Source organism: Thrips palmi, unplaced genomic scaffold, assembly GCF_012932325.1.
Source record: "Thrips palmi isolate BJ-2018 unplaced genomic scaffold, TpBJ-2018v1 HiC_scaffold_15, whole genome shotgun sequence".
Classification (NCBI taxonomy): domain Eukaryota; kingdom Metazoa; phylum Arthropoda; class Insecta; order Thysanoptera; family Thripidae; genus Thrips; species Thrips palmi.
This window is the reverse complement of record NW_023144624.1, coordinates 2,597,797-2,613,856: the sequence shown is the minus strand read 5'-3', so window position 1 is coordinate 2,613,856 and position 16,060 is coordinate 2,597,797. Positions and strand designations below refer to the sequence as shown.

The window sequence follows — 16,060 nt, the reverse complement described above, 5'->3', positions numbered from 1 at the left end:
AGCGTGCCGGTCTGCCGACCCGTCAGTGAAAGTGCTGCTTCCCGCCGGCCGGCCGCAGCCTTGGAGTTAGGCAGACCAACCGGCGGGCGATTAGCATGTGAAGAAGAGGAGGCGAGAACTTGCCGGGATGCGTTGCCTGTTGGCTCACTCTGGTTAACCACGCTTTATTCCATAACACAGACTATTCACAGAGGAGGGGACGCGTGGAGCCACCCAACGCGCCCGGCACTTCAAACTAGAACCAGACCACAGTCTTCAAGGTCTTCCAGGGAGGTCCGTCAGACAAATAGTTCGAGAGGACGTCCACGTCGGTGACCGCAGGCATCACGCAGCGGGACGTCCGGAGGATGACGCCGCAGCACGCATCAGCCTTGCTGGCCGGCCCAGTGCAGGCTCCGCAGCCTCTGCATGGCCTCCCAGCGCGCTTCCGCTGAGGTCCGCTGCGGGGCCGCGGGGGCGGCGAAGGCGGGGACGGCGACGGCGGCGGGCGCCCTCACGGGCCGCGGCCGGCCGTCGGCCACGACGCGCCTGGGCTGCGGGGGCGCCGGCACCCGGACGGGCACGGCGGCGGAGGCGGAGGCCGTGTTGACGCTGGACCGCCACCGGGACAGCCAGTCCGACTGGCTCGGCGGTGGCGGCGGTGGCGGCGCGGGGGCGGCAGCAAACGCGGCCGGGGCGGGCCCGGACCTCGCCGACCGGGCGTTGCCCAGCTTGTTGGCCTCCTGGTCCAGGGCCTGGATGTCGTCCGTGGGGGACCCACGCTTGGCGGGGTCGGCCTGCCGCTTGCCGCCGTTGGGGGCGTCCGTGTCCCCGATGATGGGCCGCGTCTCCGTCTGCGGGCCCAGCTCCAGCAGCACCTGCACGTCGGCGAACGGGCCGAACCGGTAGCCGAAGCCCACGCGGGAGTCGGTGCCTGCAAAGCGCAAAGCAACGCGTCAAGGATGTCGTCCACGCGTCCACGCTCACGGCACCGACGGGGTCGGCGGCGCACGCAACGCGAGCAGTGCAGTCCGCGGGCCGCTTGGCTTGGCGGGCCCCGTCGCCCCGTCCGCTATTGGTTGTTACCGACGGCGTTCCTCGAGAAATGGGTCAACCTGGCCGTTTAATAGACGCAGCCTGCAATCACGTCGCACTGCCTTGTTAACCGAGGCGATTTCTTTGACATATTAAAAAAGAAGTTTATATTTGTTGCGCTGTCGCCTCCTTTTCTTTTTTCAGTGTGGCCCCGCCGCCGCGGCGCCGCGGCTCGAAATCGCGACCGTCCGCGGGGACGGGCTTGGCTTTTCCCCGGCCGTAAGCACCATAAGCACACAGGTACGGGTTGCGGCCAGCCATTACTCATAAGCCTTTGCCGGGAGAACGATGTCTGGGCCGCTGGGCCGCCCCCCGAACTTCCCACAGGCTGGCCATGCCAGGCCATGCAATCCACCCACACAGGCGTATGTGCATGTACACTGTACACACGCGTCCCGGTTGGTTAGCCTGCGGTTGCCGCGGGCCCCAACGATGGGTCGTATAAAAAGGTCAAAGAGCGAACGAAAGCGATATGCGAAGCGAAAGCCCTCGGCGGAAGGAACAAACGGCAATAATGATTTGCCTAGACGATGCGCGCCACGCGGTCTGACGACGTCTGAGGTCTGACGACCGCGAGGCGCGCGCCGCGCCGCGGCGTACCTTTCTTGATGGGCGGGATGACGGAGTAGACGACGGTGAGCAGCGACACCAGCTGGTCCGGGACGATGAACGCCCCCACACCTGCAGAGACAGAGTGACGTCATTAACAGCCGGGTCGAGTAGCAAAATCCACATTCACATTCGCCGTTCCGTTTATAGGCATCATCAGGGCGGGCGTGCGTGGCCCTGCCCCGCCTGGCCCTGCCCCGCCCTGCCGGCCCGCCGGGCTTGATGAAGTAGTTTGTTTTTATTCCCCGGCCTGGCCTCGCGCCGCGACTCTGCAACTTATAGGACGGCGGGCTCGCGTCCACGTCCACGCGCATGACTGTTCATGACTGTTCATGACTGCCATCAGCGAGCCGCGAGCCGCGACGCGGACAAAAAGTGGAGCGGAAAGCAAAAAGACCGCTGCAGTGAGAAGACGTAATGCCAACAGGCCGATTCCGAGGACGTCTTCGTCGCTCTGTCTCCCTCGCACTGGTGGAGCTTCCCGTGAGGGTGAGGGTGCGAGAGACACGGAGCGACGAAAGTACTGTTCGGAAGCAGCCTGCTAGTGCGAGGCGAACAGCCCGCCGCTGCTCGTGTGACCGCGGCCAGCGGCTGGGATGACGAAAAGCTAATGGTTTTGAAGCGCCGCGCCGGCCGCGCGCACTGCGTCCACGACGCGGACCCGGCCACCCCGGCCACCCATTCGGCGGGGAGGCTGGCCCGGCTGGCCGAGACGGGTTGCCGGTTGCTCCCAGAGCCGAAGGACGGAGGACGAGAGAGTCCTTCGGCCGGCCAGGACGCCCACATCACATCCCAGTGGAGTGATTCCGAAGAGTGGCTTCGTCGCTGTCTCCGTCGCGCTCGTGGGTCGTTCCGTGCGCCGCGAGAGAGACAGAGCGACGAGTCAATCGGCTGGCGGCCCGTGGCGCGGGCGTCGTCGTAAACTGCGAGATGGCGGTGTGCCTCGCCCCGCGGTGACCAGGGTCCGGGCCACCGTGCCGACGGCAGGCTGCGTGGCGCGTCCGTGTCCGGTACACGGCCTTGGCCTCCAACGCGCTGCTGCAGAAGCCCGCCGACCGCCTGCAGGACAACACGCTGCCGGTCCTTCAATCTTGTTATTCTTATTTTCCTTTTCCTCTGCCAGACCCGTTGGCCGCGAAGCCGACACGTTGGATTCTCGATTCCAGTATTTTACGGGAAGGGTTTTGCCGCGAGCCGCGAGAGAGACTTTCCAGAAATTGTCTGGGAAGCGATGCAGCGCCGAGCTGCGTTCGTCGCTCGTGAGACATGACAGACAGGGCGACCTCGCGCCTCGCGCCCCCACTCCACTCTTTCCTGTCTTCGCCCCGCCACGCCCCGCCCGCCTCGACGCTTCAATGTGGACCGCCAGTGCAAACACGCACGCACACACACACACACGCGGACCAGAGGCGCCGACCTCTTAATGCAAATCGGCAGATACATATGAGATAAAGTGGTTTGGTGCACAGATGCATGGCCATTGATTTATACAGGCTGCTGCCTCGGGGCCCAGCCTAGCGGCCTAGCGGCCTAGCGGCCTGGCCTAGGCCGTGCTCCCCGCCAAGAAAGTACTCGTTCTGCAGCCGCCGAGAGCGGGGAGTGCTGTGGGGTGGGATCCGACCTGGATGTGTCTGACGGAGTGATCTTGATTTGCAGTAAATCGGAAAGCTCGCGCAACGTTCTGCACATGTAAACTGCGTAGAGCGGGGCGGGGCGGCAGGACGGCATTCCGAAGGCTCTTTCCCGGGTAAGGTGCTGGGTGGCAGCCGCTCCCGAGACAAGGACGTCCGCAGGTTCAAAACCCACGACGCCCATCATAAAAAAAAAACGTTTTCCGATATTTTCCATGCGTCGACGTCCTCCCGGTGGCAGTGGAGGGGCGCGGCAGCGCGGTGGCGACCACACGAGGCCAAGGACACGTACCGCGGGGAGGGGGGAGGGGAGGGGAGGGGGAGGGGGAGGGGGAGGGGCTGCTGTCCGGACCAGGAGGGAAGCCCATCCAAGGTAAAGAGCGTCGTGGCGTGGCGTGGCGTGGCGTGGCGTGGCGTGCCCACCGCGGCGCGGCGTCGACATCCCTGACGGCCGGCCGTCCAGCACGATCAGTCAATAAAGCGAGGAGACGAGCAGCAGGCGGGGCTGGCAGGGCTGGCAGCCCGCACCCGCTTTCCAGGATTTCACAGTGCGGTGCACGGATTGAGTCGCATCGGGCGAGACAGTTCCGGCGCACTAATCGCGTTGCGCGCGTTGCGCGGCGCACCCTCCGCCCTCCCTGCTCCTCGCACGCCGTGTGGGTCGGTCGGTTCAGTCCGCTTTCACTGCAAGCGGCGTCAATTATCCGCCGCAAAAGCGGAATGGCTAACGAAAAGCCGTGATACGCCACTTGGCGACTTGTCTCTCGGCGGCCATCGCGTCGCGGCGATTCGGCGTCCGCGGCGTCCGTCAAGCGGCGTCCGTCAAGCGGCGAGGCCAGCACGGCGACGGCTAATTGGGGCGGCGCCGCCGGCCGACTTGGAACGGTCGTCGCTCTGCCTCTCTCGCACCCCTGCGAGCACCGTTCGGACTCGGCCTGCAGGCAGGTGGCAGTGCACTGTCCGCGCGGCCATTAAGGGGAGTCTGTGTGTCTCGCGTGTCTCACTCAGCGCCGCGTGCGCAAAGTGCCGGGGATTTCGGCGCGGGGACCTCGGGAACACGCGTCAGCGCGGCGCGCCGAAATGACATAACGCATGACATGACGCCGAGCGTCAAAAAATCATGACAGATTGCCGTCCATTTTCGCGTCGAACGGCGACGTGCTTCCACCAAACGCACGAAGAGGACGAGGGCGACAGTATTTTTCAGTTGCTTTTGGCGGGAAAGCAAAGAGAGCCGTTTCGTGGAGCTCATCTTTTTCCCCGAGCGCATCTCTCTTGTCTCCCAAAAGTGTGCCCGCGCGGCTGGTGGCCGAGCCCTGGCCGGGCCGGGCCGAACCAAGGGCCGAACGGGAGCCGATCGGTAGCGGCGCGTGATCTGTCGGCGTTAACTCCCAGACGAACGCGCGCAGCATGGCAAGATGTACTAAGTGGGCGGCTGGCTGCGGCTGATTCCGAACAGTGCTTTTGTCGCTGTCTCGCTCTCATCGGGCGTCCCGTAGGGGAGCGAGAGAGACAGAGCGACGAAGGCGACTGTTCGGAAGCAGCCTTACTGGCTCCACCGCCGAATCCGCCGTGTGGTCCACGTCGTCGTCGTCGTGCCCGCCAACGCCGCCAGCCTCGCGCACTGCAGTCTCATTCCGAACGGTGCTTTCGTCGCTCTCGCTCGCACTCATTCGGCGTCCGGTGGGGGTGGGAGCGAAAGAGAGACAATGCGACGAACTTGGAATTTTCGGCATCGCTCGGCAGGGGCAGGCCTTTTCCCTTCGTGTGGTTTCTGCGGCGCGTCCGCGGCTCGGCCCTTTGAACCCATCCCATCCCATCCGCCATTGAAGCCTCCAGCCGCGGCACCAATCAAAGACATCTGTCATAACAGGAACGACCGTCGCAGCGAGTCGCTTGCGCCTTGCGACAGGGCGGCGAGGCGCGGTGAGGCGCGGTGAGGCGCGGCCACCAGCAGACTCATTCCGAGCGTCGCTTTCGTCGCTCCGTCTCCCTCGCACTCATGGGACGCGTCTTGTCGGTGCGAGAGAGACACAGCGACGATACCGACTCTCGGAATCAGTCTGCAGTTTCGGCCTTGCGACGCGCATGCGTTGGGGGGAGCGGCGGTCCTTTTTGGCGCGCGAAAAAGCGCGCGAACTCTGGTGCTCTCGCCTCGTCATCGCCCCGCCGGCGTGTTTCCTGCATCGGCCTGGCCTGGCGGAACACGAGAACACGGCACGGCACGCCGCACTCGCGGCAGGCTCGGCGGATCTCGGCGCTTGCCGGCTTGCCTACATGATTGCCTCTCCCGCGTTAATTCGAGCCGTGCAAGGCGCCGCGCGGGGAGGGGGAGGGGAGCGGCGTAAATCGGCAAAGGGCCGGGCGCGACAAGCTCCCTCCCCGCGAAGCCTCGCCGGGGAGATTGCGAATGGCATCAAGCCGGGCTAATGGAGGTTCCTGCGGCATGCCAGGGCGGCCAGGCAGGGCCAGGCAGCCAGTGCATGCTTTGCTTACACCCGCCCGGGTCGTTCGCACGTCGCACCGACGCACCGACGCACCGACACGACGGCGGCAGCGCGTGTGTGTGACTCGTGCGTGCGTGTGCGTGCGCGCGGGGAAAGGCATCAGAATGTTTAATTCAAAGCCACTGGAAAGAAGCCGCGGCGCGAAGCGCGAAGCGCGAAGCAAACTCGGACCAATAAATCTGAACGCCACTCCGCGCTGCTATGCTTCGCGCTTCGCACTGCTGTGACAGCATCGGCGCCTCGTCGCTCTGTCTCTCTCGCACCCCGGCGCGACGCCCCGCGAGTGCGAGAGGGACAGAGCGCCGTAAAGCACCGGTGAGAATCGGAATCACTCTGCGGCTTCGCAGTGCTGAGCCACTGGTCGTGGATTGAAAGCAAACGCGTGTCCTTGGCGATAAAGTCGGTCGCGGGCGGAGTGGGTGCCAAAGAGCGCATGGCGATGCGAAGGCGATCGAAGGCGATGCTTACTGGAGGCCAGGGCGGCGCCCCACACCAGGGCGAGGAGCCTCATGTTGGCGGCGGCGACGCGGCGACGCGGCGACTCAGAGGCCCATGGTCAGCGCGCTGCGTCCTGCAACAGAAACACGACGCCGTTTGAAGCATCCAGCCAGCCCCGCTCTCGGAACAATGCGGAACAAGACGCATGTAGGTAGGCTGTGCTCGCCGTGCTGTAGGGGCGGTGGGGTGCACTTGGCTTGTTTTCTCCCGGAATGAATGCAAACTGCTCGAATCGGCATCGGCGGGATTCGAACCCGGTCTCGTCCCACGCTCACCCTGCACCGGGAAACATCTATCTTTCTCTCTCTGGACCACTTCACAATGTAAGCCGATTCGCGTCGTTCGAGTCCGAGAGCGCACGCGCATGCCGCGGCGGCGCCTCCCTGCTCTGTCTCTCTCGCACCCCTGTGGGACGCCGCACGAGTGCGAGAGAGACAGAGCGGAGTTCGGCGGAGTGAGCCCGCCGCGGCGCCGCGACTTTCTTCCAAGTCAACCCGGCGAGTGACGCGTCGACGCGGCGCGGCCCGAAGGCCTCTCCTCTCCGCCCCGCCGCGCCGCGCCGCCCCTCCCCCGCGGAAGCCCATATTCGTTTGCTATTTGTCATGGTTTGTCTTGTCGGGGCGGGGCGTGGCGGCGGAGTGCCGGCGAGGTGTCGCCGGGGTGTCGACACCCAGGTGCTTGGCTGCTTGGCGCATCACGACGTCGGCGGCGGGTCGGCGGCGGGGGTTGCTTCCGCGCGCCGAGGCGTTGCAGGCCGAACCGAACCCATAAACACAGTGATCGTCCGCGGGGCGGGCGGCGGGCGTTTTCGAGTGGCGTGGTAATGACACGCTGCTCACGTGCTTTGCCTGCGGTCGCGCCGCTTCGCCGCGTTACCGCGTCGGGGTGGGACCAGCGCCACGGGGTGGTTGACGGGCCGGGGAGGTCCCACCGGCACCGGCGGTCCTGGAGGAAGCCCTGGAGCGCTTTCTCTGGATTGAACGCGCCGCGGCACGGCGCGCTTCACACTTGAATGGGGCCCGCTTGCCCTCGGCTTGCCCGCTTAGCAGGTCCTTCCCTCCCCGCCTCTGACGCATCGTCGTGGCGTGGGCGGCGGACGCCCAAGGCTAGCTGGCAGAGCATCGACAAAAGAGTCCCGTGTCCAAACACTGGTTGCTTTTTTCCTTGAGCCCTTGCCGTTCGGGCCTCGACGGGCCTCGCTCCTCGGCGGGTCCAGCCAGTCCGGCTCGGAGCAGCGCCTCGCGGACAAGGCCGACAAGGCCGCCGTGCAGGCGTTGCTTGGATTCCGCCTGGCTTCGCCCGCCACTGCACTGCCTGCCACGCCACTGCCGCTTAGCAGCTCGAAAATGTCGGCATTACACGACGAAGGGCGTCGCCGTGGCCGTGCCGCCGCCGAGCCCCTGATCACAGTGCGCGCCGGCCGAGTCCGAACGTCGTCGCTCTGTCTCTCTCGCACTCGCGGGGCGTCCCGTGCAGGTGCGAGAGAGACAGAGCGACGGGCCGCTGCACGGCCTGGACCTAGGCCTGGACTACGCGTCGCGCTGCGCGTGCCGCTCGGCGTGCCGGCCTCCGACAAGATCAGAAAACCCGCTTTGCGCTTGTATGGAGTTTTCACCGTCGGGGCGCTAATTATATATAGAGAGAGGCCCAATGCTCGGCGTTCGATGTGATACGGTTGTCTTGCGGGTTTGCTAGTCTAGTGTGGCCCCACTGACCTCGCGCCGCGCCTCGCCGCGCGTTCAGAGGTTCAGAGAGGCCGCCAGGCACCGTCAGGCACCGCCAGGCACCGCCAGGCACCGCCAGGCCGCGGACTCTCTAATGAGTACCGCGACAGCCTGGAGATGCACCGCAACACGCAGCTGCACTGCCCGTCTGTCTCTCTCGCACCCCCTAGAGCCCGCACTCATGCGCATGAGTGCGAGGGAGACAGAGTGACGAAGCGCCGTGCCGGATCGGCCGCTCACTTGAGCCACCGACTGGTCTGGTCATCACCGCGCGCGGTCCAGCGGCGGGGCGGTCTCAGAGACTCGTCTGGCGAGCAATCTATCTTCATCTGGCGCATTTTCAGGTTGCCCTAGGTTCCGCAGTGCAGCGGCGGTGCAGCGGGCTGGAAGCAGGAAACGCCCAAAACCAAGACGGGGGTGTGGTATCGGCGGTATTGCCGACGCAGTCCCGATACGAGGCCCTCGCCCTCGCCGAGGCCCTCGCCGCCACAGGAAACGCCACGCGGTTTGACTTGCGCGTACACTTACTTTCGTTGTGAAAATGCTTCGCTTCCTCTCGCAGGCTGTCTATGATGTGTACGCACGTTGGCGAGCGCCGAAACGCCTTGAGGGACGGCCCTGCCCTGCCCCGCCCCGCCCCGCCACGCCACGCCCCGCTGCTGGTTTAAAATGATTTCTTCATCGAGCCTCGTTTGCACTTGCACGCACGCGGTCTCGGCTCGCAGCGCTACGCGGCGCGAGCGGCGGGCCGCAGTCACCAACGGCACCTGCCGCGCGCCGCCGCCACCGCCTTCAATGACTCGGGACTTAAATAAAGAAATAACAGTTTACGCAGGCACGAATTCGGGGAAGGCGCCGCCCTCGGCCGCCCTGGGATGCCACCGCGGCCCACCACGCCGCACTGGGGTCGGCGGCAAAGGGCCGAGCGGTCCCAACTCCCAGCCCAAAACGCATCACGAAGACGATAAAAATCGTCGGGCTCGTTCCCCGATGGCTTGCTCTTTCCCAAACGCGCCGATGGCAGGTGATACGGGGTACTAATGGAAGCAATCTCCTGCGAGGCGCGATGAGAACCCGCCGCGCTGGCCTGCGGCTCGCGTGTGGCGTGCGCGCCAAGATTCTGACAATGAAAGGATCTGTAACATACGATTAAACGAGACCATACGAACTGCAATAAAATCCATCGTGCCGTACGATACATGATCCGCGATAGGGACAAATTGCCGCCACCCGTTTTGCGCCGGACGTCACCGCCGGATCGCGGAGAAATCGCGACGCGCACCGGCCGGGGTCCGACGGGGCCCTCCAAGGGGCCCTGCCCTGCCTCCTGCATCCCGGCTCACGGCTCATCCCAGATTATTGGGTCCGACGCTAAACACCCGTCGTCGTGATAGGTCTGGCGAAATGAATTTACGACGGGCCCTCGTCGGCCTTTGGCTGCTTTGGCTGCTTTGGCTTGCCTTCCTTTGGTGGCTTGGCTGCCTTTGGCGGAGACCGCGCGATCATAACACGAGTGCCGGGTTCACCGACGACTCAAACAAGAGCAGTCTCGAGCGGCGGTGTCGTGGTCGGTTGGTTCCGGGGCTGGCTGCTCCGTTCTTCGGCCCGCCGCCTGGCTCGGGTTCAACTCCCCGCCCAGACCATCACTTTAACACACCGCGCGTATACACACTGGCTGACCTCGCGATGCGTATCAAGGCTATCTGCAGTCCTTGTGGGCACGCGGAGCTACCACTTTCATTTATGATTGTGGCGGTGGTGTGACTGTGTGGAAGGCGGTGGAAGGCAACCCAACCCGACGGGATTCGCAGAAGTGCGCGAAAATGATTTTTTTTCTCCCGCGCGCTAGGACTACCCTTGGTAATTATTATTTTTAACGTTTGTTGATGTTGTTGTGTTCCCTTCCCGACCCGGGCTGGCCCGGCCTGGCCCGGCCTGGCACGCGAGTCTGCGGCTAATGAGCCGGCATGTCGCCTCGCCGTGTCGCAAGGCGGTGCCTGGTGTCGATCTAGCGACGAAAGCAGGAACGGCAGCGCGGCAAGGCGCAGACAGACTCCCACGCGTGACAGCCGCGACAAAACGGACCCCTCGCCAAGCCAGCACGCGGCACGCGGCTGGAAGGTGACGCTGGCGGCCGCTGGCGGCGTGGTCTCGGTCACGGAGGGCCCCCCGGGGAAGGCCGCGCTCAGTGGACCAGAAGATCGGTGGAGGCGGCCAAAATTATAGAGGCGTTGTGAGCTCCAGAGTCGCTAAATGGGACTCGCACCGAGCGTGTGGCCCCACCAATGGATTCCTCGTTTGGAGAAAAACCCATTGGTGGGGTCACCCGATCGATTCGAGTACTGACAAGCGACTCTGGAGCTCAAATCGCGTCTAGAATTTTGGCCGCCTCCACCGGTCTTCTGGCCCACTGCACCGCGCTGGGCGGCCTAGCCTACTCCGCGGTCGGCGGGCGCTCTCGCGGGTTGGCACGCGGGTGGCACTTTTACGTCCGACTTGTCCCGCGGAACGTGGAATGCAAATACGAATGAACCAGTCCGTAACCCCCACGCCCAGAGAGCGCGCGGTCCGGCCATAAAGTTAACAGTTGGTGCTCTCCGCGGCGCCGGCAGTGAGTACCGACGGGCCGACGACGGGTCAATTCTTTTGCCACCTGGCTGGCCTGGGTGCAGCAGTGGTGCAGCAGTGCAGCGCTGGCAGCTGGCACAGGCCCCCGTCGAGAGGGCCGCGCAGTCCAGTCGGCTTCGGCCTGGCTGTCAATTTGCAACATCCATGCTGATTTCCCCCGCCGCGCGTTTTTAAAGGTCTGCCAGGCAGGTGGCTGAGGCGGCGAAGGCGCTGGCCGCGGTACCCCGCCGCGGTGCCACTCGGCGTGCAGGTGTTGGCTGGACGCGCCGATAGGCCGACGGCTCAGTTTGAACGTTAAAACACGCGCGTGCGCCGCTCGGCGTATTCCAGAGTCCCAGCCGCGCGATTTGTCACAAAGCAGCCTTCGGGCCTTCGGGCGCGTTGGATGGGGTCCAGCCATGTCGCGGCGATATGCCCCCCGCCCCACTCCACCTCGAGACGGCGCACGGGAGCAGTTTGGTGCGATTTCACTTATTAATTAGCATGCCGTCATGGAGTATCGAGAGTATCGAACGGCTGCCAAAGGTGGAGGAGTGCTGCTAACGAGACCTCGATCGTGACCATATGCTTACAACGAATGTAAACACGCAGAAAATACGTTCGTGGAGTCGCACCGCAAAACGAAAACCACTATACTTTTCGCCCCTATTAACGAATTCTTAACGACTCAGGGGCTCAAAACCCGTCCGGAATTTTCATGACAAATAAGTATGACAGTAATCGACGAAAGATTCCACAGGATCTTCCAGCGATCACAATAACGTCATCCGACCGCTGCCGGAGTCTTCCGGCCGGGCCGTCGCCGTCCTCACCTCCGCCGTCGTCCTCGCGGTGCGCCGCGGCAGTGGTATCCAGAAAGGCGACGCACTCCACCACGCACAGCACTTCACTTTGCACTCGCGACACGACACGACAGGGCACCGCGTGCCGCTCATAGGGCTCGCCGCCGTTCAATGGCGACCACCGGGGCCAGGACCACCACCGGGACCGGCCGGAGCACGCCGCCGGCACCGGCACCACGCGGAGGGGGGCGGTCGGGTGGGGGCAGCGCGCCGTGGAGGGGGCCCCGGGGGGCGGTGGGCGGAGACGCCGACGGCCTCCTCGGCCACCGGGACGACGCGGACGACGCAGAGGCACGCCGGTCCGCGGTCCGGCCGGGGGCGCCGGCGTCGGGGTGCGGCCCGAGGATGCCCAAGGCTGCGAACTGCGGCACGCTGTCCGGGGAGGCGGCCGCGCTGTGGCGCCGCAAGACAGCCGCAGACACGGCGACTGAGTCGTAAGGTAAATCACTCGCGGCCCCGGGCTGCGTCCGCGAGGGTTGAAAGCCGTTCGGACGCGGCCCTGCAGCGACCGGCCGGCAGGGCACGGCCACAATCAGCAACGCCACTTAATAGCGCGGCCTGTAAGACAGCGAGCTGGCCGGGTCTGCGCCGGCCGGTCGGGAACATGTGCCTTGAATTAGTATGTGTGCGGCCACCTTTGCAGCCTTTGCTGCCTTTGCTGTGCTTGCCTTTGGCGGGCACGGCCAGGGCACGGCCAGGGCACGGCACGAGCCGCGCCGCCGTAAAGATGTCGAGCAGACATCGGCATGACGGACGAGTGCGGCGCGCGGCGCACGGCGGCAGCAACGCCATGCCGAGATACAGTGCTGCAGAGACAAACACGCAAACACAGGGACGCGGCGCGCACGCACACAGCAGCAGTGCTTGCAACAACAACGCACCACGCTCGCGGACCAAAGCCTTCCGTAAATGATTTCAATTTGCCAGTGACACTTACGGACATGTCATGGGCCTGGGTCATGGGCATGGACGGCCCTGTGGGGAGGCAAGAGCGACCGAGCGGCAAAGTGAGAAATTATTCCGGTGTGTCGACCCGGAGGCCGCGGAGGACCTTCGTCGGAGAGGAGTGCACCACGCGGGCCGGGTCGCACACAACGGATGACGTGAGTGTTTGTCGACAGTCGGTCGGCCGTGTGTGTGTGCGTGTGTGTGTGGGGGGGGGGGGGGGGGGGCTTGCTCGTGTGCTTGTGAGTACGATTGTGCGATCGTAGCCTCGCAAAAAAGCGCAGCAGTGGTCCTCCTCCGAAGGAACGCGTCCCGCTGCGTTCTTGCGCACACATACACACATACACTCACATGCAAAGGAGAGAAAGGGGACACGGAGGGAGGAGGGGGTGGTTGTTGTTCCTTTCGTCTCGCCAAAGTACTTTTGCGTGGCCCCTGCAGGGCCCCTGGAGGGGTCGGGTCACGCCCCCTTTGTCGGGGATCGTGAATGGGGTTTGAGAGTCAGTCACTTGTCACCTTCCAAGGACCCCCCTCCCCCTCCCCCTTCCTCCGCGCCCAACCTGCCGCGGGTCACGCAGGGCATCCCCGACGACCGCGCTGGGAAAAAAATCGTCCCCGGATCAAAGCGTTTCGTGGTGGCGCAAGAGGCAGAAGGCTCAAGGCCGGCGGGACCCGCGCGAAGCGCGAAGTGAAGACGATTCCGGACTTGACGGGGCGGCCGGGGCGGCCGGGGCGGGCCTCGCAGCCGCGGGGAGTGGGCGGCCTTCCCGACCCGGCCCGGGCCGGCCAGGCTCTCGCCCAATCCAATGCAGGCCATGCAGGGCGCCCTCATCGTCCTCATCGTCCTCAGCGGCCACACCTCGGTCTCGGCCAGACGGCCCCGCCGATCGGAGAAAGTCCCTCCCGCGCCCCTCCCTGCAGGCCGAGGCGGCCGAGGCCCAGACCCCGGTCCTCGTGTGGCGTACGCGCCGCGCGGGTATCGGCCGCCATCAGTCCCTGCAGTCCCTGCAGTCCCTGCAGGCCCCTCCGCACCGCGCCGCGCCGCCGCGACGCTGCATCTCGAAAAATATGTTTATTGTATGCATGTCCCCGCATGTACCCTAATCCGCCCGGGCCGGGCCGCTGGGCGCTGCATCGCTGCATCGCACCGGTCGGGGGGCGGACGGGGCGGACCGTCATCCTGGCGACCGCGCGACAAAATGAGATGCACGCCCGCCGCTCCCGCCGCCGGTCGGGTCGCCGCGTCGCCGCCGGAGAAGAATACCAGCAAAGGAAGTGAAAGTTCAAGGTTCAAATGCCGCGCCGCGAGTGCATTTTGCTTTTCTTCTCCTCGAGGAAGTCCGGCGGCCCCAAGATCAAGGTTCGACGCGCTGCTCCTCGTTTTGCCCGGCCGAACGGAACCGACCGGAAACATGCGAGCGATCTCCGAAAGGAGCTGCGCCGTTTTCTGCTGACCCCGACTCCGACTCTCTGCCCCGCGGCGGTGCGTCGTCAGTACACTGATTCCGAGAGTCGGTTTTTCGTCGCTGTCTCTCTCGCGCCCATACGGGACTCCCCCATGAGTGCGAGAGAGACGAAAACGATTCTCGGAATCAGTCTGCTGGAGTCCGATTGCGTTTTCGGAAACACGTCCCAGAGTCGCCGGGCGGGCGAGTCGGCGGCGACGCGGCGACGCGGGGGCGGCTCGAAGGCCTGGCGGCTTGACGGCTTCACGGCCAGCCTTGCCCGGTTCCAGATAATCTCGCCGTTGTATAATCTCCAGCCGGCCAATTTGCCGACGCGCGCCGTCTGTGTCAAGAGGAGCATCGCCGTTGTTTTTGTCAGCGCGATTTATCTCCTTTTTCCGTGCTCCAACCTCCCTCCCGCCCGCGTGACTCCTCGAAGTGTGCGGACTCACGGCGTCGCAATACAAATTAATACTCTATCGTGCCGAGTGCCGACTGGCGGCCTAGCGGCAGTCGCATCGCTTCCTCCGCGCCGCGCTGCCAGGATTGAGCCATCTCGCGCAAAGTACGCGCACCGCAAAACGACGGCGGAGGCTGACAATGTTTTCATTGGCTTTCAGTCTGCCGATCGGGCCGATGGCGGCGCCCCCGGCCCGGCACGGCTCAGATTGGCCGCCACCGGTCCTCGGCCGCTTTTAACACCTTTCCCCGCGGCTGCTGCGATACGGCCTCATATTTGCTTTCTGCTGCCGACAACGTCGCGGTGGAAGGGGGAGGGGGGCATCAGGCACACACGCACGCGCACACGCACACTCACACACCGATCCGGAGACGAGCGAAAAACAAGAGCAAAAACAGCGGGAAGTGGCGACGCGGCGTGTGCTGTGCAGCAGCATTCAAGCGCGCGCCGTGCGCTCCACGCGTATAATTAGAAGGTTAATGCTATATCGGGTCGGGACCGTCGGGACCGTCGGGGCAGCCACTGGAATGGGAGTAAAAGGAGACCGCGCCGTGAATAATGGGTCAGGGCTGACTCCCCGTCGTCGTGTACTCCTTCTCGTCCTCCGAGATCGGACCACAGGCCACACATTCCGACCACGCACCGCCCGGGGCGCGGATGCAGGGTCCGAGTGTGTGGCGCGCCTGCGAGATGACGGGTAGGCAGCCAGGTCGCTCAGGCGCGTTGCGGGCCTGCCTACCTCGCAGGCGGCCTGTAGCGCCTGCAAGATGACGGGTAGGCAGCCAGGTCGCTCAGGCGCGTTGCGGGCCTGCCTACCTCGCAGGCGGCCTGTAGCGCCTGCACGATGACGGGTAGGCAGCCAGGTCGCTCAGGCGCGTTGCGGGCCTGCCTACCTCGCAGGCGGCCTGTAGCGCCTGCACGATGACGGGTAGGCAGCCAGGTCGCTCAGGCGCGTTGCGGGCCTGCCTACCTCGCAGGCGGCCTGTAGCGCCTGCACGATGACGGGTAGGCAGCCAGGTCGCTCAGGCGCGTTGCGGGCCTGCCTACCTCGCAGGCGGCCTGTAGCGCCTGCACGATGACGGGTAGGCAGCCAGGTCGCTCAGGCGCGTTGCGGGCGTCTGGCGTCGTGGGCGCATTGACGGGGTCGTGCGGAGAAACCCGAGGCGGCACGAGGCTGGTGCGAGTGCGTTGTGCGTTGTGTACCCGGCACCCGCAAGACACCCGACACCTCGCGCCGGCTTGCGCGTTGTGCGTAAATAAGCCGGCAGGCTGCGGGAGAGGCGTCGGCCTGGAGGCCTGGAGGCCTGGCGTCCTGGAGGACCGGACTGCAAGCAGTCTGCGATCGAGCTGACGCGAACCGGATGGAGGCGGCGCAGGGCGGCGGCTGCGCGACGAGCGTTCGACGACGGCTCATTGGAAGCGAGTCCCAAAGTGGGCGATCCACGCACCATAGCTTCGGGCCTGCAGTGGCCCGCAAGGCCGCGAAAAAAAGCACTAAAAAACGAGGATCGTGGGTCTGGCAGCGATCACGAGCAAAGTCGCCTGGTTTGTCGACGGCCTTTTACCAGTGCAGTGCAGCGGTCCCTGCCCGGGGTTTTCCGGGGCCGCGCGATGGACTGGTGTCTGGCGGACCAGTGGAGCCAGGTTCGATGTGTGCACAGTGCACGCGCACGCCTGCCTTGTCGCTTTAACCTCCA

General features: G+C 65.0%; 1 protein-coding gene across 1 annotated transcript; it reads right to left on the bottom strand.

The window, feature by feature from the left end:
* Window positions 1–128: 128 nt before the first annotated feature.
* On the bottom strand, window positions 129–11,618 carry LOC117641374 (myc-associated zinc finger protein-like). Its single transcript, XM_034378632.1, has 4 exons — window positions 11,484–11,618; window positions 6,290–6,392; window positions 1,675–1,755; window positions 129–913 (listed from the first exon to the last, which is right to left on the bottom strand). Exons 2-4 carry the CDS (start codon window positions 6,330–6,332, stop codon window positions 366–368), a joined length of 672 nt encoding a protein of 223 aa, XP_034234523.1. The 5' UTR covers window positions 6,333–6,392; window positions 11,484–11,618; the 3' UTR covers window positions 129–365.
* Between the last annotated feature and the right edge of the window lie 4,442 nt (window positions 11,619–16,060).

Coding starts and splice junctions, on each gene's coding strand:
- LOC117641374 (XM_034378632.1), bottom strand. CDS start 6,332: ATGAGGCTCCTCGCCCTGGTGTGGGGCGCCGCCCTGGCCTCCA. Junction 1,756..6,289: donor GGGCGCCGCCCTGGCCTCCA/GTAAGCATCGCC, acceptor CTGTCTCTGCAG/GTGTGGGGGCGTTCATCGTC. Junction 914..1,674: donor CATCCCGCCCATCAAGAAAG/GTACGCCGCGGC, acceptor TGCGCTTTGCAG/GCACCGACTCCCGCGTGGGC.